Raw genomic sequence first — 25,015 nt, forward strand, 5'->3', positions numbered from 1 at the left:
TCCATTGAGGTTGTGTGGCTACACAATGTGCAAGGTGGCTAACTTGACTACTTTGCCTTCAAAGAGGTATTATGGCATTTGGACTTTTTCTTTAGGGTGCTTTCTTATCAAGGCACATCTATTGAAGTGCACACTACTGGAATATCTATGGTGCATCTTGGGTGTTTTTGTTCTTTACCTGTTCACCTATGCTCTGAGAGAGGGTGTCAAAAAGTGGTCATATTACACGTTCACAAGCACCCATGTCCTAATTTATGGGCTCTCTTTTTATTCTTTATTTTGTAACTAACTGGCTAACCTATTTTGTGGTAGAACAACTTCTTTAGTTTTTTCAATAAAAGGAGGGAGTGTGGTCACAATCCATCATACTTGTACTTGCAAATTCTCGGTGTGGATAGAGTGAGCTTGTTGATTGTGTGAGTTAGTACTCAGCCATTGTATTCTTGATTCTCATAGTGAATTTCTTTCCCCGGTTACATATTGTGCATCATCTCTTTCATTATTCCCCTACTTGTTTTGCTCTTCTAACAGAAGCAAATGCAGCAGTCTTGAGCAATCGTCTAGGCTGGATCGGGTGCATTTCTCAGCAGGGTGGCGGGTCCAACAATGGCATTTTGATGACATAGCAGCAGCATGACTGTCGTGTCATGTGGAGCAGTTCAGCAGCAGCCTACTGCATTTGGGTGCTGGGCAACACCATGAACAGTTGGAGACATTCACTGGGCAGCAAGAACAATCATCAGGACAGAGCACCATTTCAGGTCATGGAAGGATGAAGGCAGTCATAAGCAATACCCTAGGATAAAGTTGGACAGAAAGTAGGATGATGGGCTGAGAGTGTGGCTGGTGCAGGATGAAGAGAGAGTGGCACCCCTTGCTCCATTTAAATAGAGTTGGGCAAGCAGTATGAGCACCCAACATAACTGCTTGAATCTTGCCTTGTTGGGTTGTACAAGAGCCTAATAAATTGGCCTATAATTTGTAATTGTAGCATACTTTTTTGTAGCTTTACAACAATTATACAAAGAGCCTAATAAATTGGCAGATAATTTGTAATTACAGCCTACCTTTTTGTAGCTTTACAACGATTATACAAAGAACAAAACTAGGATAATATGTTTGTCATTGCCGGCTGTTCATATGGAAAGGTTGGACTAGAGGCTCCCAGCACCGTGGAAGTGTTACATTTATTAGACTCTTACTTGCAAGTGTACAAGGTGTGAGTAAGCCCACTAGTTGGCACATCTGGGATTTCACTATCACTTGGACTTGGCATGCAAGCCCACACACAACACACAGTCGGTTAGAGAGCTTTCAGATCTCTGATTCCTTCTCTTCATTCTCAATGAGAGTATCATCTACTTTGGGTCTCTTGGCATCATAGAAGCTCCACTGTAACTTGATTGATAGATGAAGGTGACAAGCTTTTCTTCACTTTTAAAAATGGGAGAATTTGGTGGACGCATACTCCATGGTTTCTTGCTCCAATCCTGCCTCAACTTCCCTGAAGGGTGCATGATGAGTATATTGTGGTAGTAGCACTTTCCTTCATCAGTAGATAGAGGCACCATTGTCTATTCTTTATTTGCAGAATAGGCAGACTGGGTGGATGTATACTCCTTGACCTCTTGCTCTAGGCCGACCCCAAACCCAGAGTGCTGCCATGTTGTATAGTTTCAGGGCACGCTTTGTATTCTCCTTTTTGTTTTCTGACTACTAGCAGTGTGCTATTTTTCTCCCAAAAGGAAAAAGGACTAGCACATCATACAGCTACTTAACATCAAGATGAGTTATTTGTGTAACTGTCAAGCTTTTCAGTCCATGCTCAATGCCCAGGAAGCACCTAGAAAAAGTTCTACAGATCATGCTTCTTTGGTCCTCATTCAATAGAAACCCTGAGGTATATCTGAAATATTAACTGAGCATTGATGGAAACTTGTTAAGTGACTTCTTCGCCACTCCCATTGGAAGGCACACCTGCATTCCTGGTCTGTTCTTGGTCCACCAGGAAGTGACTAGTCAATTCACCAGCAACCCATATAGAAGGAAACACTATCTGCCCAAAGCTTCACTGGAATAAAGCAGTGCATCAACTGGGTACAAAAATCTCAGAGAAAAAGGGATCTGCTTACAGTGCCTGAACATTTGTGCCAGCATTTTAAATATTGCAGCTATTGTCCACCTGATCTGTTGTGTATTGCCTATGCTACTTAACCCTTTCATGTCACATATTTTTGTGGTCAAAGTAAGCACTCTATGCAGACTGTTCTTGAACTAAAAATTAAGTGTGGTAAAGCAACAACGACTGGCACCAGAGTTTGGAATGCAGTCACCTCTATAGATGAGGGAAGAAGAGGCCGCTTCCCTTTCAGTTCTGTTATGAGAAAGTTCAATTTTTTCTCTTCATCCCATTGACTATATGTTCCTATCTCAAGGAATTCTGTAATGGCATCCAATGTCTCTGTATGTTTACTAGATTCCTGTAGCTCAACAAAACCACAGATATTTAAGCATCAAATGTCTGGCAACCAACAATTGCACCACTAAAATAATTCTATTGATCATCACCTGTCGCAAGTCAAGCTTCATCAATGTCATCCCAAATGTTGCTACACGTCTTATAAGATCAGCAAGTCGACCATCTGCCAATACTTCTGAAAAGCATGATTGCTTGTTCCACATTCAAAGCATGTTTAGTTTCGTATAATCCAAAGCCATCACATAAATCTACAAAGCAGATGGTCCAGAAATAAGATATTACCATGGAATCGTAGCAAAGAATAAGAGGTTCCAAAAGCTCTTCTGGCTTTTCATAATATTCTGAACTATCATAATCAGAAATAACCCCCTCCAACAGCTCCTCCATACGTCTACGTGAATTCACAAGCTAATGCAGACAAATAAAGTGGTCAGAGGTTGACAGCTTGTCCAGCACATCCTGCACTAAAAAGAGCAAACATGACCTGTCACACCAAAGCGTCGGACTGCTTCAAAAGCTAAGAGTACCTTCTCTCTCACATGTCCAAGCACAATTCTGTACGGAGCAATATCAGGGCGTCCAGTCATTTTTGGGTAAAGAAGTTTGTCGACACTGGACTTCGTAATGTTTGATTCTGAGACAGTTTTCTTTTTGGATCCAGGAAAGCCAGCCCCTGATGGACCTCCAGTCGTTGTGACTGATGGTGCCATATTTGTGCGAATGTTAGGTTGTTGCTCCAAATCGTTCACCAAACTTGTAGAAAATGAGCCACCTGCATTTTCAGCCTTAGCTGCGGTTGGTGAGGACTCCATTGATTGTATGGCAGATGTAGAAATACTACCAGAGTAATTAGCCTGCACTTTCAAGCTTAGGTGAGTGAAGATTCTCATAACAATACAAGTTTCTGTTAACTTTTAAAACCATGTGTAATAACACCACCTGGAATGTTGACAGCATATCTATGTCGTCTTTCACGGGAAGCTCCACAAAGGGCCGCTGAGCCTTTCCATCAGTGCCTGCTTCAACAGAAGACATAGATTACTCGAAGCAGAAACTAAATGCCAACACAAGTTGCATTTGAGGTCACTGTCACTACATCATGGAGAAATTACTTGTGAAGTGGGAGAGATATCCATCAGATCTCATAGTCCCTTAATACTATGATGAGTTTTTGCTTATTCTGTGTGATCTGATAATTACCAGCAAAAATCTTGTAGTTTAATGGCCGTATTCATATCCCTAGTACAGTTCAGATCTTGACCAAGCCAGATGAACCAAGGTAAAATAATACCAGTATGATCAGAACCAAGGCAAAATAATTGTAGTGTTCAGAATCAAGGCCACATATTGAATAAGTCATTCGCGGCCATATATGATAAGGGGGGATATTATTAACTATATTACAGCGGTGCATCATTTAAGACAATTTAAGGCATTGGATCTCATTTGAGGATGGTGATGACACAAGTATAGATATCCCTAGCATGCCACAACAACACCATTCAAAAATTCTTGTTTTTAAGCTGCAAATTTTACTTTCTTCATGCTTGTTCCTTACTTGCCAAAATGTGCCTCAGGTAAGGAAATGCAAGAATTAGATTCACATGCCCATTTCTCCACCTATTGACAAGATCTCCAAATGTATTGGACAACGGTAGGTAGAAGAAAGTTGAGTGTCATTTCAAATCACTGTTATTGCCAGAATACCCCTTACTTTCTGGAAATTGGGAACCAGTGCCCACTTTAATAAATGAGAGTAGCAGATTGATCAGATGTGTTTTGTGTTGGAAAGTGGGGATTTTACAAGCATGCCAGTAACCAGATCATCAGACAGAAAGTGCTACATTTTGGAAAGATGTCCAAAACATACTTTCTCCATAGTACTTACTCTTTCATTGGATTGAGTATACCTTTGATTAGTGTCTTTACCCCACACACATAAGCATATGAAGTCAGACATGCACAGAAACACTCCCTTATGAACTTCAGTGCATTGATCAGAAAAACAACTGACTTGCAGATTACCATTTCCACTCCTGCTCCCACACCCCTCCCAATAAACATGATAAGAAATGAATCATGCATCTGGCAGCATACCAGTATGAAAGTAAACTGCAGGGATTTCCTACCTGCACAAGCAGGCATGTCGGCACCAACTGGAAGCTGAGTAGGAAGGGCTGATACATGGTGCTCTGAATGCTTCCCATGGGTTCTATGGGCTCGTTGGTGCAGCCGGCCATCATGGTGAAGTTCTTCATTTTCCCGCTCTGTTACAAGTAAGCCACAATTTTCTATATGGTAATCTTTGAATTTACCATAACTGATCTAATTAGATAATGCTGGAACTTCATACTAGACAACAGTGCTTAATTTACAAATAGTATTTCAAGAAAAGAGTCCCACACGCTTTTTTCAAAAGAAAAATACAAGTCGTACCTTCCTCTAGAATCATGGAAGCATACTCTGCAAGCTTATCATTGCAGCTATTCATTGAAAACTCAAAGCGCAAGCTGTCAATTTCTCTTATGTATAAATCAGCAGCAATCCACCTTGCCAATAAGCACACATCCCTTGTCACCTGTAATCAGAACTCCTCAATTAAAGAGAGGGCACTCAGTTTCCGAAATTAATCAGATAAATGAACTACAATAGGTTTTGATAAACCATAAATGCAACGCCAATGTGAAGTATGTCTCTTTCAATGTTCCTACACAAGTAGCAGCCCCCACAGAGGGGAAGAGAGAGAGAGAGAGAGAGAGAGAGAGAGAGAGAGAGAGAGAAACTCCGCTTCCATTCAGTTAGAAGGATTTTTCATGTGTCTAGAGGGTACCATGATTTATTGGCAACAATCTCAGAATCTTAGCTTCTTTGGCAATCCTTTCCACATTTCGCCTTGGAAATCTTAAGGCAGGATTGGAAAATCAGCGTTAAGCTGATCTTAGACTGAGCATTTGCAAACAAGGTGTATCATTTACTTATCAAGGATCATGCATGGTTCATGGATACAGGTAATTCCCTGTGAGGTCTATGCAAGGACAGAGCTTGGTGAAATCCATGGTAATAGTGGTTTGGCTTCATACAGCCCCTTTTAAATGGACAGTGTGTAAAGAAATGCTAGGGCAAACACATAGAAACACAAAATTACAACACGTGACAATAAACACAATCTGATGAATGAGCATGAAATTGAGGCCATGTAAGGATGAAGATGATATAGGGGGCCTCAAACCTCCGTGTCTCAAGTATTGGGTGAGCTGAGAGTGGTGTTGGAGATGTTGAGAACAGCTCTGAGAGTTGTGTTGGACTCATGGCAGATCCCAAAATGCAGCAGCAATAGTACCCCGTGCAGATTGATTGTGCAGGCAGCACTGGAGGGTAAGTCCTCCAAACAGCATGATGCTGGTATAGACTCTGGGCAACAAAAACTCAAGGTCAACTGTCTGGAAAACAGCTCCACAAATAGCAAATGAGGGAGACAATGATGACACCAGCTGTCAAGGCTCTACCCAGCACAATCCAGGCTGCAGGATGAAAATGCAGGAATATTCCAAAGATGATAGCAACAAGGCAGATTAGTACAGTGGCACCATAGGACAGCAACAAGTGATGACCTCGCAGCTCCTTCAGGTAGACATCAGCTCCATAAGAGGGCATGGCAGGCTGAAGGAAGGTGAGAGGACTGATGGCTGAAAAAGCAAGAATGAGGGATGATAGGCAGATGCCCACATGTCCTTCTATAGGGGATTTTGGGCATTCGCCCTACTAGAATAGAATAATGTTTTTTTCATGAAAAAAAAAATTTGGGGCTCGTTTTTTGTTTTTTTTTTTAAGGGCATCATGATGGACTGCCCAAGACCTCGCCAAGATCGTAAAGGTAACGGGTATCTTCTTTTGGCCAGCCCAAGAGATGTTAGAGGTCACCTTCTAGATGGACAATGGGTAGGACGATGCATCAGGTGTGAAGAAATGCCCTAACACAAAAACACAAATAACACCGTACGACAAAGCACAGACTAATAAAAGAACACAGTTACGGTTAGGGTAACTCAAAGACAGTGAACACAGAAAATAAATGAAGTGATATGATTATTGAATATACAATGCTCATGCAGCAAACACACTATGCAGTGAATGACAACTATACCTTGAACTCATGTATCTCAAGGATCAGGGCAAGGGTAATGAGCTGGGGAGTGTGTCCTACTCCGAACAGATCCCAAATCGCAGCAAGGCAGCCTCCGGATGTCGAACACCAACAAACATAGCCGAAGAAGGCTGAATCTGATGTAGACGGCAATGCAAGAGAGAGAAAGACTAAAAACGCTGGCTGCAAGAGAGAGAAAACAGCAAATGCAAAACACATTAGAACAAAACTCACCGTCGTGGTCTCCTCTTACACCATAAACCTTGAAAGATGTTTGCATCTCCGCAAACACCTTCCACTCACACAGGTGGAAGTGCACCTCGCTCTTGTACTCCAAGAAATAGAACCGCACATAATGGCTGAAGTCATCAACAATCAGCAAAAGATACTTGGCCCTCCCAAGGAAGGGCTTGTTTCAATCAATGAGACAAAGAACCACCTGCAATAGAAGAACCATCAACCAAATTCTTCGCAGGTTGTAGCCTCATTGAAAATCACATCCTCGCTTACCTGGATCTTTCTTTTCTTCTGATCGTAGAGCTGATAGACCTTCGTGGTCATACTATAGCCCACGAAGATAAGCTTCTTCAACTTGGGATCAAGTTTGTTCTCTCTTTTCTTCTTGTCCACATGGGCATATGCATCGCACCCAAAGATGAGAAAGTGGGATACGAAAGGCTTATTCCCAAAGAAAGTCTCGTAGGGAGTCATGTCCTTCAATGCTGAAGTAGGGAACCTGTTGCAGATATGGACCATTGTAGCCACTGCCTCACCCCAAAGGGAATGAGGTAAACTCCTATGCTCCAACATCAATCGGGCCATTTTGAGCATGGTCCAATTGACACGCTCTACCACACCATTCTCAAATGGTGTATTTGACTAGAGTACTCCACCCAAATATTGTGATACCTACAAAACTAAGAAAACACATTAGAACAAAACTCACCGCCGTGATCTCCTCGTACACCATAAACCTTGAAAGACGTTTACATCTCCGCAAACACCTTCCACTCACACAAGTGAAAGTTCGCCTCACTCTTGTACTCGAAGAAATAGAGACGCGCATAATGGCTGAAGTCATCAACAATCAACAAAAGATACTTGGCCCTCCCAAGGGAGGGTTTGTTTCAATCAATGAGACAAAGAACCACCTGGAATAGAAGAACCATCAACCAAATTCTTCGCAAGTTATAGCCTCATCGAAGATCACATCCTTGCTTACCTCGATCTTTCTTTACTTTTTATCGTAGAGATGATAGACCTTCATGGTCATACTGTAGCTAATGCCAAGAGGCATATTCCACGATGGATTCCATGAGACCACAGTGGATTTCGTGAGTTTTTTTTATTTCAGGGTGGATTCCGTGAAGTTTTGCGATGGATTTCGTAAAACTATATTTATTTGCCGAGACTCGTACACAAGGTGGATTCCTTGTGCAAGAAGTTGACGGGGACGCCTATCATTTTCGAGCGTCATATTAATTTAATGTGCACGTGGGTGATTCCGCAAAATACATATTTAAATTAATGGATGTTTATGAGTTTAGAGTGAACTCTTATTAAATTAAGGTTAGAATAGAGTTCCAACCTATTTATTTATTTTGTAACTGAAGACTGCTAAGTATTCACTTTTGTCGGTTTAATTTTATTATTTTTTAACAATTGTGAATGCTACAATTGATGTGTAGAGCAGGTAGCGGTGGCGTTGGGAAGCACTGGGCAATTACATGTATTCAAATTACTTTTAAAAAATTATCATTTTTTTTGGGCGTGCGCCTTATCATTAAAGACGTAGCACTAATATTTATTTAGGCGCACTTGTTTATTAAAGTATTTGACACGCATTCATTATTTTGTATACGCATAGGCGCTAGGTTTAAATATTTCATTATTGGACATTGTATTTGGGCCCCAACCACTTTATTCTTTATTTTGACAAAAGCAAACACAAAAGCTAAAAGCATACTAATTGTAAATTGGGCTATTTTTTAGCTTTGAGATGAATAAATTTATAAATACATGCCTTGTGGAGCGCTCACACAAGGCATGGGGGAAGATTGTACCTAATTTGTCTCTTTTCTTCATGTCATGCAAATCTTCTTTCTTGCTTTATGAGCTTTAGTAGAGTTCTTTTGTTCTTGGGGACCTTCCAACGCTCACTACCTATGCGTCTAGCATCCGATTTGCGCACCAGTAACCCACAAAGATAAGCTTCTTCAACTTGGGATCGAGTTTGCTCCCTCTTTTCTTCTTGCCCACATGGACATATACATTGCACCCAAAGATGAGAAAGTGGGATACGAAAGGCTTATTCCGAAAGAAAATCTCGTAGAGAGTCATGTCCTTCAATGCTTAAGTAGGAAACCTATTGCAAATATAAACCATTGTAGCCACTGCCTCACCCCAAAGGGAATGAGGTAAACTCCTATGCTCCACATCAATCGGGCCATTTTGAGCATGGTCCAATTGGCACGCTCCACCACACCATTCTCAAATGGTGTGTTTGGATGGAAGTACTCCACCCGAATATTGTGATCCCTGCAAAACTAAGAAAACACATTAGAACAAAACTTGTCACCATGGTCTCCTCGTACACCATAAACCTTGAAAGATATTTGCATTACCGCAAATACCTTCCACTCACACAAGTGGAAGTACGTCTCGCTCTCGTACTCCAAGAAATAGAGCCACACATAATGGCTAAAGTCGTCAACAATCAGCATAAGATACTTGGCTCTCCCAAGGGAGATTGTGCCCATAGGTTCACAAAGGTCTTGGTGTTAAGCAACTCGAGCAATGTAGTAGCCCTCCTAAAAGTAACCTATGGATGGGGCTACCTATGCTACTTGCCCCTCAAGCAACTAAAACAAAGAGTGTGAACAGGAGGAAAATCTAGAATTCCCTCCGCCGTCATCTTTCGTAAAGCCCGCTAAATAGCATCAAAGTTGACATGCCCATAGCAAACATGCAAAATCAATCCTAGCTCGTGGAAAGTCCTTACGACAAGGGTTGTGAGCATATAAAGCCCACGCTCCTATATACCTATCCAGAGAACCATGCCTGAAGAAGCATCCCCCACAGTCACTACATCCTGTGTGAATACAACGCAGGTACCTAGTTGTTTAAGACCATGAACCGACAATAGGTTAAAGCTCGAATCAAGGACACAAAGAACTTTGACGAAATGAAGATTGTTGATCTATCAATAAGGGAATGGTCTCCACTCCACGAACAGGGACAAACAAGTTGTCACCAATGGTGGCAGATCTCCCTCTAGAACACATGTCTTGAAGCCAATCTTAGTACAAAGTTATGTGGAAAGAAGCCCTATTGTCCACGAGCCCAGGCTTCTCCTTAGAAGAAGCAAGAGCAATATCCTCCTCGAACAAATGTATGAAGACGAATTTAGTGGTAGTTGGGATAGCCTTCGAATCCATAGACCCCTCCTTAGGCTTGAAACGGAGATACTTTTGTCAAACACTTCTCTAGATGAGTGACCTTCCCATAGTGTGGAAACGTAGGCTTTTTCTTCGTATCCTTGATGACCTCTTTTTTGTTCTCCTATTTCTTTGCCTTTGGCTTTGTCTTCTACTTCCCTCCTCTAGAACCTACCATGAAAGCCTTCATAGAGTCCGATCCACTAGCACCAACCTCCTTGAGCCACTCATCATGCTCCAAAACTAAAGACGCAAGCTCTTCCCAAAGGAGAGTTCTCAAGTCCTCGAAGTTAAAGGGCTTGTGTAGAACACATCAAACTTTGGAGATGGCAATTGATTCAAGAGAATCATTGCCGTATCCTCTGAAGAGATTATCCTTCTAAGGGATACAAGCTCATCCCTCATGTCCTCAAGTTTATTAATATGATCCTTTACGGGAAAGTTATCAACATGAAGCATCCGAAGTTTCTTCTTAAGAGAAATCTTATGGGCAAACGTCTTTTTGTGATATAAAGACGCAAGCTTTGGCCATATTTCCACCGCTATCTTCAACCTGCAAACATGCAATAGGACAGAATCCTACAAGCTTATAAAAAGGAAGGATCAAGCTTGAGAATTAAGCCGATCCCAAACGGCCACAATATCCATCGTTGTTCCCACAAGGGGATTCTCCACAGGACGGGAAATAGGTAGGGTAACAAGCTTCCAAAGCTCAAAGGTATCAAGTATGCATTCCACCTTACACAAACCAAAGCGAATAGTTCGAACGATCTAGCCAATCCTCTTTGGGTTGCGAAGGGAGAATATTCACCTGAATTGTTGGTGCCATGTGAGGCAATTTAAAGCCAATAGAATGGCTCTAAGGGAAACATGGAGAGAGAGAGAGAGAGGAGAAGAAGGAGAATGGTGCTCCAAATGATGAGACTACACAAGAGGGCTTGGAGACCTTCGTTCTTCTTGATGATCCCCCTATCCTTCACAGGAGTGATAAGAGATCTCATCAAAGTCATCAAAGCCATGGAACTGGTGATAAGACACCTTCAACACCTACAAACACCTAGAAAAATCTACCTTTTTTAGATGGTCTCAAACTATGGAAATCAACTACACCTCTGCAAAGAGCCTGTAGATAGTCCATTTGAATCGTATGAACCAATAGATGTACTCACTTCAACGATACACACACACACACACAGCAAGAGATGAAAGAAATAAATCTACATTGATTGAAGAAGAATGTCGAATACAAAGGAGAGGACTGATTGGTCCCTGCATGCAGCCCAAAGCATCAATGAGGGCACCAAACCAGGCTGAAATGATGACAACAGCACCGACAGTGACAAAGATAATGACGGTGACAAAGACAATGACAAAGATGAAGAGTATCCAACTTGTTGTCCACACTAGAGACGAAAGAGACTGTAGCCACCAATGGAGCACCTAAAAAGTAGAAAAAAGTGGCCTACCCAACCAAAAGCTCAGCTATAAATAGCTGAAAAACTCAAAAACAATCTGGTTGACTAGCCTTGACTGGGTCGACTCAATAAATGTAGTTCGACTACTGCAGCAAACTGCACAAATGATTATGTGGCAATCATGAGGCAGTCGACAAGTGGCACAAGCTAAAAAGTGACATACGAAGGTTGGACAAACTCAAAACCACCTGACAATCCTAAGAAAAACATAGTCAAAGCTCCTATGTTTTTGTCACACTCTGACGAAGATCACAACCAAGAGATGACAAAATAACAGACTAAAATAGGCACGCTAACAAGAACTGCTTGAGGGCTTCCCACAATCACAAAGGTAATGAATGAAGATTTTTAGCTCTATAGCACCTTTGCCCTAATACCATGTAAAGAAACAATAGCATTTGTAGTCGAGATGACAAAGTGTGTGACAAACACTAGCAGTGACTCAACTCCTCTGTGTTCTCAAGTCTCCATTGATTGTGTATGTGTATGTGTGCGTGCTCTTGAGTGCTTCACCTCCCTTCCCTCTTGTTTTGTTTTCATGGTATTAAAGCCATCCCATGGCTACACAGAGCTCAATTGAAAGATGAGGTGAAGCCATAGGAGCACGGAAGCAAGCAAACAAGCAACGGGTAAAAAGCTCTTCCTTTGCCTTAGGTTATGACCGTAGGAGGCTCCTATGAATAGGGGTGCAATCTCCAATTGCAATGAAACTTTGTGAGCAAAAAGAACGGTGTATATACTGCAAATTTTCCCTTTAGGGCTTTCACGCTATGATTTTTGGCATCTAAGGTCATTTCATCCTCCATTCTAAACCTACAAGTGGTCCCAACAACAATTTCTAGGTATATTGCAAATTCAGCTGTGTCTGCCATTTACACGTACACATGTTATAAATTTCGAATTTATAAGGTCTCAAGTGTTTGCTAGGTTGCAGACACAAAAGGCATTTGCATACAGATTACAGATTGCAATCACTATTGTGCAGTCACTGAAAAACCTATGAATTTATTGTGGTGCATCTAGTATCAGCTTGCTTGCAAATTGCAAGTTTTGGCAAGGTTCTCTATTTTGTCAAGATGTCTGATAACTTCAACCAGAGCTGACACAAAGTAAAGCCATATATTGGACGTCTATCAATGTTACAGATAGCATGATGGGCTATAGCATGATGGGCTATTTGCAAGATTCTGCAACCCCCGCTATTACATGGAAGATTTTGGCAAGGTTGTTTGAAGTAAATACAAATGCCAAAAAACCACAACTCAAGTCAAAGCTAAACCAAGTGAAAAGAGGAAACTTGCCCATTAATGATTATATCTTGAAGATCAAAAGTATTGTGGAAGCTCTTGGATCTATCAATGTGGTAGTTGTTGATGATGATCTTATGCATACATGCTTAGATAGACTTGGAGATAAATACAAAAGCTTTAGGTCATCTATGAATAAAAGGGATAGCATCCCTAATTTTGCAAACATAATTTCTATGCTGATCCATGAGGAGAAGAACCTTGGCTTGGATTCCTTTTCTTCCCAAAGCAAAAACAATTCTGAACAGGTGTTTTACTCTGCTAGCAGAGGTAGAGGTCATGGCAAAGGCCAAGGTGGTCATCGTAGTCAAGATTATGATGCACAGCAAAATAGAGAATGACAATCCCGAGGAAAAGGGAGTCAAAGAGGATAAGTTAAAATTCTAATAAACTGCAAAATTTTGGTGATAACAGATAATGTTGGCATTGTGGTAAAAAAGGCCAACTTTCTAAAGATTACTTCAAAAATAAGACTGAAATTAGAAATGAAAAAAGACAGCAAGGTAACTATGCATCCAGTAGCAAAACCAATGATGACAGAAGTGAACAATTGTTTGTTATGCAATACTTTATGGATACTATGACTGCTGATGGTTCATCAAAGAATGATGTATGGTATATAGATTCAGGTGTCTCTAACCACATGACTTCTCATGGAGAGTGGTTTAGAGAGATGCGAAGTCCAGAGTCTCCAAGCTATGTGAAGACAAGGGATTATACAACTCACTCCATTACTCATATTGGAAATATTCCTTTGAGTATGCAAGATGGCAAAACTACGTATTTCGTTGATATGCTACATGTACCAAATATTACAAAAAATTTGATTTCTGTAGGTCAGATGATAGAACAAGATTGCAAATTTGGTTTACATATAATGGTTATTATGTAGAAGATCTAAAAAATGATTGCATGTTGATTGCAAAAGGAAAAGATACTGGCTGATTGTTTACTCTTGATATAAATATGCCTGCAATGGATGATGCCATGTTTACACAAGGTTCAAGTGTTATGGCTGATATTGAAATTTGGCATAAGAGAATTGGTCATATGAATGTGCAGCAGTTGAAAGACATGCAGTCAAAACAGACTATGGATGGCTTGTCTAAGTTTAGAGTTGGTGGGATGCACAAAGTATGTGAAGCATGTTAACTTGGAAAGCAAGCAAGACACACATTTCGACATGAAAAACATGTATGCAAAAAGTCACTTGAATTGATACATTCTGATGTATGGAATCCTACAAAGATTACAATTTTCAGTGGTTGCATATATTATGTTTCCTTCATTGATAATCATACTCGTAAAGTATGGGTTTACTTCAAGTGTTTACTCAATTTAAAAGCTTTAAGACTTTAGTTGAGAATGAAATAGGGTTGCATGTTAAAATACCTAAGGTCAAATGGAGGGGGAGAGTATCTCTCCAAACAATTTTTTTATTTTTTGCAAAGAAATTGTATACAGAGGCAATATACATGTAGATATATTCCGCAACAAAATGAAGTTGCTGAGCGAAAAAATAGACATATTGCAAAGGTGGCTCATGCATTGATTTCAAAAAGAAACTTATCCCATTACTATTGAGCTAAAGCAATTGCTACTATTGTATATATTATGAGCAGCACACCCACTACTGTTGTACATGATATGATACCTAAAGAGAAGTTTACATGCAAAAAGCCAAATCTGTTCCATCTGAAGGTATTTGGATGTATTGCTTATGTGCATATTTCTGATGAGTTGTGTAGTAAATTGAATCCCAAAGCAGAAAAATGTGTATTTGTTGGATATTCCCTTGAGCAGAAGGGATATAGGTATTTATAACCATGTTGCACCTGAGTAGAGAGTTAGTAGGGATGTTTTTGATTAAATGAGTAGCTCATATAGTAATGTGCAAAATGCAATTGGGGTTGATAAGGATGAGAGTATGGTTGTGCAAAAAACAAGTCAACACTCACAAAGATTGAGTAGACCACAAAAGCCTCCTAGTCATGGTTCTATTGATAGACCTTGGAGTGGTAGATTGAGATCATAGGTTACTCCACCAAGAACATTCAAGACTCACCCATCATGACAAATGTATCATCAAGTTTCTCTCATGTTGATGTTAATTCAGATGGCTCTAAGCAGAGCTTGGATGAGCAATTTGGAATTCCATCTATTAAAACACCTAGTGTGCGAAAGACACAAGAGGATGCTAAGGCACCTGATAGTGGTCCAAGTCTATACATGTCAAGAAGAGTAAAAAAGCCAACGCATCGATTGGCATATAATAGCTATATAGCTCACTGCTATGCGTACATGGCTAACATTGTGCAAGATGTGGAACCTACTTGTTTTGAGATACGGTGGATAATGAGCATTGGAATCATGCTTGGATAAAGAAATGGTTGCACTTATGGATAATGATACGTGGGAGTTAGTACCCTTACTTGAAGGCGACACTCTATGTATATGAGAGATGCAAGTATTGTGGGTCTTACTATATATGTAGATGATTTGATCATTGTGAGTGATACCAAGACAGAGATTGACAATGTAAAGAGTCTTCTCAAGGCTGAATTTGATATGAAGGATTTAGAAGAGTTGCGCTATTTTCTTGATATAGAGATTATCAGGACTCCAGAGGGTATATGGTTGTCATAGAGACAGTATGTATTGGATATGTTAACGAAGTATGGTATGGCTGATTGCAAGTATATCTCTATACCTTTGGATGTTAATGCCAAGCTTAGTGCACATGAGGGTGACTTGATTGAGGATGTCACTATGTATTGGAAGATTGTGGACAATCTTATCTATTTGACAATTACTAGGCCAAACCTAAACTATACACTTGGTTTAGAGAGTCAGTTTATGCAACTTCCACGAAAGCCACATTTGGATGCAATGCAGCGCACATTGTACTATGTCAAGTCCACATTGGACTGTGTCTTATTCTATGGTGCAAGTGCACTATTAGACTTGCATGATTACATAGATGCAGATTGGGTTAGTAGTATTTCAGATAGGAGACCTACCAATGGTTTTATATTTTCCTTTGGTAGTGATATTGATAATTGGAGCAGCAAGAAATAGCTGACAATTGCCTTGTCTAGTACAAAGGCAAAGTATAGAGGTGCTGCAATTGCAGCATATGAGGTAGCTTGGTTGCACAAGCTACTTAGTGATTTGGGGATGCATGTGGATAAGAAGGTTATCATCTATTGTGATAACCATAACAACATTCAATTAGCTAGGAACCCAATCTATCAGGCATAGACCAAACACATAGAGGTCCATTACCATTTCCTTCAGAAGCGAGTTCTCGCAAGTGATATTGACTTAGTTTACCTCAACATAGAGGAACAAACTGCTGATATTTTTACCAAGGCCTTGGGAGCTAAAAAGCTTCGATGCTTCAAAACTATGCTTGGAGTTCATGAGCTCATGCTGAGCTCGAGGGGAAATATTGAGATGTCGAGCTCTACATGAGCTGGCATCCACTACATGACTTGGTAATGTGGCATGATATTATTCGCTAGCGTGTTAGGTGACCGACATGAGGTACGCCAGTGATTCTACAACTAGACTACACCCACGTAATCCATCCCTAGTTATGGCACATTTATTGTGCCACCTCTTACTTCCTAGAGTATTCACACTTAGTGACTACGTGTACATATGCTGTGGCACTTTCATGTTAGTATTTAATCATGTTGTAGACGTAGTTCTTTTGTGTGAAAGAAAAAGAAAAAAGAAGAAGGTTTCAGCCTTCTCTGTCTATGTTCTCAAGTCTCCAATGATTTTATATGTATGTGTGTGTGTGTGTGCTCTTGAGTGCTTCACCTCCCTCCCCTCTCGATTTGTTTTCATCCTTTGTGAAGAAAATTGTGGAGTAGCTACTAGGGTCTGCACTAAGGAAACACAAAGTATACGACCACAACAGAAACACAACAATACAAACACAGATGTGCAAGACTCAAACACAGAAACAAACACAAAAAGGAGGGAGAAAGAGAACAACTCTAAAGTGAATGAAAACTATAAACGAATGAAGAGTGTACATAGTGCCCAAGGACAAAGCAGTAATGTCGGAGAGTGACGTCCACCAAAGATGGTCCCAAGTACTATGAGCACTAATCGGAGTATCAGAGTGAAGAAACTATCAAACACATATCCCAGTGAAGGCTAGAGGACCTAGCAACAGTAGAGAAGCTGTTGGAGGAGGTAGGCGGCAGCCAAAAGCTTCAAACGCAAGAAGTAGAGGGGGTAATAATAACAAACAACCAAAAGCTGCAAGTGGAGTGTCAAAAAATGCAATCATGAAGAGAGACAGTAGGGTTTGTGGGGAGAAACACAAAGTGTGTACGGCAAACACTCAAAGAGAAGAGAAACTCAGAAACACTAGAGAACAAGATGATGAAGCACTAAATCATGCTATATGAAGGAAATCTGATACAGTGGAGCCGAAGCTCAAAAGATGATTGCACTGTTCAATCAGAATCAAGTGGCAACACCTATGGGGAATCTGTATTCCTAAGGGAGCGAAATACAATTCTCCAGACAGTGGGCTATCAAAGATGTATGCCGATGGTGGAGAGTTGTGGAGGGAGCGTAACGCAATCCTTTGATGCCGTCAAAGATCAGGAAGATTATCACCAATTGTTGCAAGAGCACAGTGCAATCCTCAAATATTGGAAGATAGGCCAAGTTGCGAAATACAAATGGTTGGATGTGTGGGAGCTGTCGAGCACAAGGAGAGCAGCCCAAATTTTGACGCCATGGAATGGATTATGACACCAAATGAATAGTGTCCCCATGCTACAAATGCAAATACGAAGGGCTGAAAAGACTGGCACCAAGGATGAGGGAGCTAACACCAACATGCAAGAAGTTGATGCCAAACAAGAGATGATGACGATAAGCTAGCAAAACCCCTTCCAACTGCCAAACGCACATGCCAAGGTGATGCTAGATGTGGAAGAGGTGATGCTATTGGTGGAGATAATCCTAGAATGCAAAATGCAAGCCTAGAACTTGTCACGACTCACGAGATGGAAGAGATGCCTCCAAGCTAAAGATGGTGAAAGATGGCCATGAATAACGATGTCCTCCAATAGGGTTATTAGCAGCAATAATGTGGAGAGGGAAGAGCGTCGAAGTGACGAAAGAAAAGTGGTGACGAATGACTAAAGAGGTGAGGAATGAATGGAGAGGCGGCCTATTTATAGGCCTCAACTATCTAGGGTGATGCACCACTTTGTAGGCGCCCGCTGATAAAATGCCCAAAATGAAGCCAACCCTTTTTTGGGCTATCATGTGTGAAACCCTAACTAAAGTGAAAATTTTGAAAAAGTGATTTCTCAACACCCTCTCTTGAGCCCAAAAAGGGGATAAAGAAAGAGGAGTGAAGATAGGTAAGGAGAAGATGGAGAGAATCCTTGATATCTAAGATTTTCACCTAAAAGGTAACCTGTAGTAAGAAACAATGTATTGAACAAGCTGAACCTAACTCCACCTTAGGACGAAAGCCACTAGCTCCGTAGCTCCATGCGAGAAGGATTTCGAAGGCCTCATCACCAAGTCACGATTGAACCTCCGAGGCCCCAATCTAGGTGGTACCTAAAGATCCTGAGTATCAAGACTAGAAATGACTGCTCAAAGACAACCATCCCCCAACAATAAATGGTGGGTGGAGAACTTCATGATGAGGAGAGACCCCCTCTAAGGGTGAAGGGAAAAGGGCCCCCTATAATGCCAAAGAAAAAGTAGATGCCCTCGTGGACGGCGAAGAAAAAACATCCCCCTCAAAGTCCCCCTCTGTGAAAGATAGGGAATCTAAAAGCTCGTAGATCATAGACTCCAAATCATCTAATGACAAAGGAAGTGTCACCGGTTGTGCCAAAGAAGGTATTTGGGATGCCAAAGATATTGAAGAACTCTCAAAGGATGACGAAGGAAGTGTCGCCAGTCGTGCCAAAGAAGGTATTTGGGATGCCAAAGATATTGAAGAACTCCCAAAGGTGGCCTCTCAAACCTGAGTAGCCAAGGGTGGATAAGGGTAGACTCGTGGTGAGCTGAGAATAGACAATAGATGTTCTCTCTTAATGGAGTAGACTGCAAAGCCGAAGTAATGGAAGGAGTCAAACAACCACTGTCTCTTGAAGGAGTGGATTGCCAAGGGAACGATATCTAGTAATCACTCTCTCTCGGTAGAGCGAACTATAAAATCGTGGGTTGTCAAGATGGCATTTCTAAAACCCTAAACAAAGTAGAAGCAACCTCCATTGCGCATTGCGGTGGTCGCAATGAGGTTGAGATAATACCAAGTGATTCTCCTTTGGCTTGAAAGGTCTAGTGTGCATCGAATGTGCCTTACTGCCTTGAGCATAAAAATTGAAAAGCCCGTGCAATATAAACTCTGAGACCTAGAAGGGAAGAGGTGGCATAAGGAGTGCTTGGAAAAAGTTGTCAGTCAGCGGGAGGGGTAGACGGAGTGATGGCAGCAGTCACGAAGGCTAGACCGCCACGTGGTGAAAGGTAGATGGACCCTCCCAAAGTAGGGTTTCAAAGAAACTCTCTCGAACCACACATTGCCATGCAAACCAATTGAATATAAAACTTGCCTCATCTTAGTTATAACATCATGTCTAGCTGACAAGGGCTTCAGCTTCCATGCAAACCCTATGTAAAGATGAATAAGCTTTTTAATTATTTTATAAAGTGCATGAAGTGTACACATGTGAGCATTGGCCAAAGGAATATCTAAAGTTAGCTTGAAGTGTAGATTTTTTATATGCCTAGGAGAGCTCTATTACAATTTCTTAGATTTAACTTTGCAAGCTGGAGACATACAGTAGGGGTAGAGATATCTAAAGTTCACTCCATTTGACGCATTATACATACATTTGATAGTCTTCAAATCCTAAGCTATGTGTCATTCCACATTATAGTTTCCAAATCCCTTGACAAATAGCTCTTCTTTTGCTCGTTGGCTCTTAATCACATGGTGTATAAAGGTAGGGTTTTTCATTAAATAAGCATACTTTGGGACTATTTAAGAGACTAATTACCATGTAATACATTTTTTAGCTACACCCCTTCTCAGACCCATATTACGGGGGAGTTTTAAAAATAAGGAAAACAGAAATGGAAAAAACCGGAGTTTTGGCCAAATTTTGAAAACAGGGAAACGGCATTTCGGATTGTATACTAAAAAAAATACAGTATTATGTGGATATGTAAATATATCAATGCCTATAACAACATGAACCCAAATTTTATACAAAACTTTGAGTCTTTATGTCATATGATTGAAATCATAATTCATTACACATTTCACGAGTCACGACTCACGACTCACAAGTGAAGATTGAGTTAAGACTGAGGACTCAATGGTTGAAACCTAAAACAGCTTAACACAATTAAGACTCAATTTTCAAAACTTAAGGCAACAAAATGAATTAGAATTTATGACTCATAAATAATCTATGATCTAAAGAGCAGTGAAGACTAACATCAAAACCAATGGAACAAAAATCAAGATGTATAATAAATGGCATCAAGATACAATGATACATGTAACTATGTCATGTGAATAATCTGTCAAAACTCCAAATTCTAGTGAGGCAATAAGTATCAACATCAATGAACAACTGGCAACTCTATTCTGGACTTTGCACTGCTAAACTGACTCCTGTATATCATGAGTCATGACTCATGACTCATCCAGACTCTTGAGAATCTGAGCATCATCTCCTCATCCGACTCCGAGGACCTTGATCAAGAAGTTGATGAAGCAGCCTCAACCTCATCCTCAGAGTCTAGCTCTGACTCTGTCTGTGATGCACGACCACATGTGGCTCTCACTCTAACCCTCCTCTGTGCATGAGTCTCGTGCACTGGTGCTGATAGCTCCTCATAGAGCATGAAGTAGATATCCCACTCCTCCTGTGGTATCTGTAGAATGACACACACCTTTTCTATATCAATCTTGTCAACATTCACCTGTAAAGGTGAACGAGACAAAGATATATCATATAAGAGGAGATTCAATATATTCAATGTTCATACATATCACAATTTACAATCCAACTTCCAAGCAAATTAGCAATGTCAAGTGTCAAGGACTCAAGGTTAACAAGTTAATTATACATAATACTCATCATTACCAATTTACCTGTGAAGGCTCAGGGGACAGAGCAGTCCTCTCAAAAAGCTAGAGATTACAATGGCAAAACACTAAACCCTCTAGCTGGGCCATTGTGAGCTTGTTTCTCTTTTTTGTGTGGAAGACAGCTCATGTGCTCTAGTTCCTCTCAACAGACCCTGAACTACAATCTTACGAGAGGACCCGAATGAGAATGCGTTTCTATTCAAATTTAAGAGATTGAGGTTAAGTAATTAGCAATTGCTAATATGCATGCCGCAAAATTAACATTTGAGTGGACAATAGATTATAGAACTTGTTACCTAGGTCGCATAATACATTAGATAATCAAGATTCAAAATATAAAAGTCACCAGTCACATACCAAAGTAGAAGCACAATTATCGTATTTCTCCCACAAGAGACAAGTTAAAGCTATGTCCCTCGAAGCCTAGCTGTGGGTTAGCCAAAATGAAAAGAAAGATTGCGAAATGCCAGCAAATCATCCTCTACTCTTCTCATCATATCTAAATCATCCCCTGTGAGGCGCCTCATATACTCCATGAAGCCCTCCTCTAACTCCTTGCTAGTGTACTGCTTCTTGCTACGCCAAAGGAAATGCAAGATATGTGCAACAACATGGATTGGTTTATGAAACCAATTCCATCATGCATTTGACACTGCATGAATCTCATCAATCCTATAGATAAATAAGTTAAAAACTTAAAAAGTTAGAATACTAATCAATCATCAAGGAGTCGTTAATACCAAATAATTACATGTATAAAAGTTAAACAAAAACTTACTTGTCTTGGAGCAAAAAGCTATTGCGAGACAAAGCCTCGTCAATTTTATCCATATACTCGTATAGAAGCCCCAAAGTACTCCCCTCCATATCAGTGATGCGCAATATAGCGTAAATAGAAGTGAGACTTTTCACCAATGTCTCTGCCTCAACCCACCAACTCTCATTTAAAATATTGCGTCTAAAAGCAAGAGCCTTTGGAGACTCTCTCACTCAATGTGAACCACTTCTAGCATGCAATGGTCTGTATCAAATTTAGACAGACCCGTATCAACCTCTCCAATACAATAAACATATGAGCAAATCTAGTGGTAGAGGGCTTCAATAGCTCAAGTGTGCTATTGGCTCGAAACATGCTTGTGACAGATGACCTCTTCTTCACAAATCTTACCATGCTTGTTGCTGTCTTGAAAATGCCATCCACCCAAGATATTTGCCTCACATCTTCAATAAGCAAGTCAAGGCAACGGCATGCACATGGAGTCTATACTATGCTAGGAAACTCCTCCTCAAGCATACATCCCATAGACACATGATTGCTTCCATTGTCTGTCATCACTTGCACCACATTTTGGACTCTTACGTCCATGATGACCTGTCGCATGTGCTCCCAAATGAAAGCTCTTGTGATAGTAAAACCTGAGTCAAAGGCATCGATGGCCTTAATAAAATTGTGCATTATCATGAAGACACCAAAACATTGTAAACATTCCTTCGGCGCATATCTGGCCATTCATCACATAATATTATGCATCCATATTTCACCCATGTTTCCTTCAAGGGCTCCTATTGAGCCTCTATGAAAACTTTTTCTTTTCGAAGCTCCAATATGCGTAATACATCTGCAGATGGGCCTTCCCACTCACACCCTATGCGGCTTACTGCCTTGATTATCTTCTTCCATTAATGTGCAGTGGCCACATTAAAAGGGATAGCATACCGAATAAATAAGCGTGTGAGTTCTCTAGTTGCCTCCACAATTGTCTGCCTCTAAAGTCCTGCATAGACACTTGCACCATACAAGAAGCCCTTTTACCTAACATCACTAGAAGATGGCAACAGGATTCTTTTTGCACTCAAACCCGATATCGATATGGATACACTTCTTTTTTATGGGCCACTGGCACCGCCAATTTGACTAGCGCCACTAGGCTCACTAGCCTCTCTTTGCCTCACTTGTGCTTCATTAGCCCGATGTGGTGTTGGATGAGAGGATTCATCCTCTTCTAGCTCAATACCCATACGCTTCCAGCACCAAAGATGGAGACTTACTATTACTTCTGTCGGCACATTTGCGCAAGGTCCGATGTCTTTGTTGGAAACAAATGCCAAGTGGTCTTTCACGCGCGTTACACTCCCCAATTTCTCCAATCCACAATAGTTGCACCGCCACTTCTTTGATCCACCGGAGCCCTCGTATCCTTTGATTACAATGACGTACCTCCAATATGGGTCCGACGCCATGATATGATTAGCCTTTAAGACCTAGGCAATGGATTAAAGGAGGAGAAGAAGAAGAAAATTTATTTTTATTTTTTTTTAAGAAAAAGAAGAAGAAGAAGAAGAAAGACAAAAGAAGAAAGAAGAAGGACAAGGAGAAGAAGAGAGAGCAGCGTATCCCTTGATTGCAATGGCGTACCTCCAATATGGATCCGACACCATGATATGATTAGCCTTTAAAACCTAGACAATGGATTAAAGAAGGAGAAGAAGAAAAAAAAAAAAAAAGATAAAAAAAGAAAGAAAAAGGAGAAGGAGAAGAAGGAGAGGAAAAAGAGGAAGAGAAATAGGAAGAGCAAGGGGAAAAAAAAGAAGAGCAAGAGGAGGCGGGATATGAAGGTCCAAGAAGGAGGAGGCCAGAGCTACTAGAGTGTGCCGCGCATACGAGTCGGGAAGGAGAACGACTGGAATCGCAATCTGGCGCTGGATAACCAACTCCGAAACGGGCCATAGAATCACGAAACGACAATCTACCATTTGTGTTCTGGTCCGTTTTGGTGCTGCCGAAACAACGTTTCGAGATACTATGCTCAGGTCCAAAACATGGCTAGAAAGGAAGGCCAATCCAAGTTTACCCTAAGCATCCCATCCTAAAGCAACCAAGGCATGTACATTGACTACCTAATGGCCTACCAAGACTATAAAGACATTGGTTATCCTACCAACAAAGAAGTCTAAGTAGCCGCCCTAGAGAGCACAAGGCATCGGACAAAGTGTGCTCATCAATTGCCCCATGACCTACCAAGTCCTGCAAAGGCGGATGGAACCACAATGAACTTTTTTTTTTTGTGGTTTTATTTTTTTTAAAGGTGACTTGAGAGATGATCTACGATCAATTAAGTAGTTATACCATATAAGAGAATAAGAAGGCATGGTTAGATCCAACCCATCACAAAATAAATAAGCAACCCAATCACTCGAGGGTGTTGATGATGAGGGAAGGGTGATGAAGTAATTGTGGTGTGGTGTACAAACCACCCGTGGAAATAGCTTAGAATCCATCTAGTGGTGCTTTGCACAATGAGTATGCTACATGCTGTAAAATGCTTATATAGCAAGTGCCACTTGGACATTCTCCCTAGTGGAAAAATTGTTCACTTACTGAAGAGCCCTTTATAAAGATGATAAAATCATGCAATGCAAAAGAATGAGATAAATAGAAAGGAAAAGGCCAACGTCGAAGACAAATATCAAAACCTCTAGAATACCAAGAAGGGTAGCAACCTCCTCTCAACCTTGGATGTCGATGCTGAAGGAGAAAGAGGAGTCTTTGAGAGGTGCCGAGAACCATGATGTGAGGAAGCATCCCAACTCGAAGAACAAGATAGAAGTCACTGCCATGATAGCATCAAGAGAGATAATACACGATCACCTCAAGAGGGGAAACCACCATGCTGGTAGAAGAGCAAAACTCCTTGAATGATGAAACCATGAATGGAACAGCACACATCCCACCTTCAGCCCAGGTAGGACAGATCCAAACTTGCATATTAGCCCTACACAAAAAACAAAACCTTCCAAAAGAGATGAAGTTTGCAAGCAAAAGGTCAATAGCGAGATCCTCCAAAAACAAAACCAAAGCTAACTAAATGAACAATGCAATGATACAAATGTATATGTGTGTGTAAGTAAATGCAATAGAAGACTTGCAAAGGAAAATCTAAAAACAAAATCCTAAGGGCCCAACTCAATGCATCAAAATGTAGGCAACTACCTCAGAAGATGATAGAGGCAGAAA

At 40.8% G+C, this 25,015-nt stretch overlaps 1 protein-coding gene across 3 annotated transcripts in view; it reads right to left on the reverse strand.

Annotated features, from left to right (window-relative positions):
• PPC4 (phosphoenolpyruvate carboxylase 4) overlaps window positions 1-25,015 on the reverse strand; it is a 41,304-nt gene that overhangs the window by 5,328 nt on the left and 10,961 nt on the right. For all 3 annotated transcript variants that reach the window (XM_087666198.1, XM_087666199.1, XM_087666197.1), the window contains 7 exons: window positions 4,916-5,057; window positions 4,609-4,746; window positions 3,419-3,495; window positions 3,007-3,333; window positions 2,762-2,887; window positions 2,569-2,670; window positions 2,334-2,480 (listed from right to left, as the gene is read on the reverse strand). In XM_087666198.1, coding sequence (XP_087522324.1) covers window positions 2,334-2,480; window positions 2,569-2,670; window positions 2,762-2,887; window positions 3,007-3,333; window positions 3,419-3,495; window positions 4,609-4,746; window positions 4,916-5,057 — 1,059 coding nt within the window. The remainder of the gene's footprint in view (window positions 1-2,333; window positions 2,481-2,568; window positions 2,671-2,761; window positions 2,888-3,006; window positions 3,334-3,418; window positions 3,496-4,608; window positions 4,747-4,915; window positions 5,058-25,015) is intronic.

This window comes from Lygodium microphyllum, chromosome 25 (genome assembly GCF_053477565.2).
Source record: "Lygodium microphyllum isolate KBCC chromosome 25, Lygodium_microphyllum_v1.1.10, whole genome shotgun sequence".
NCBI lineage: Eukaryota > Viridiplantae > Streptophyta > Polypodiopsida > Schizaeales > Lygodiaceae > Lygodium > Lygodium microphyllum.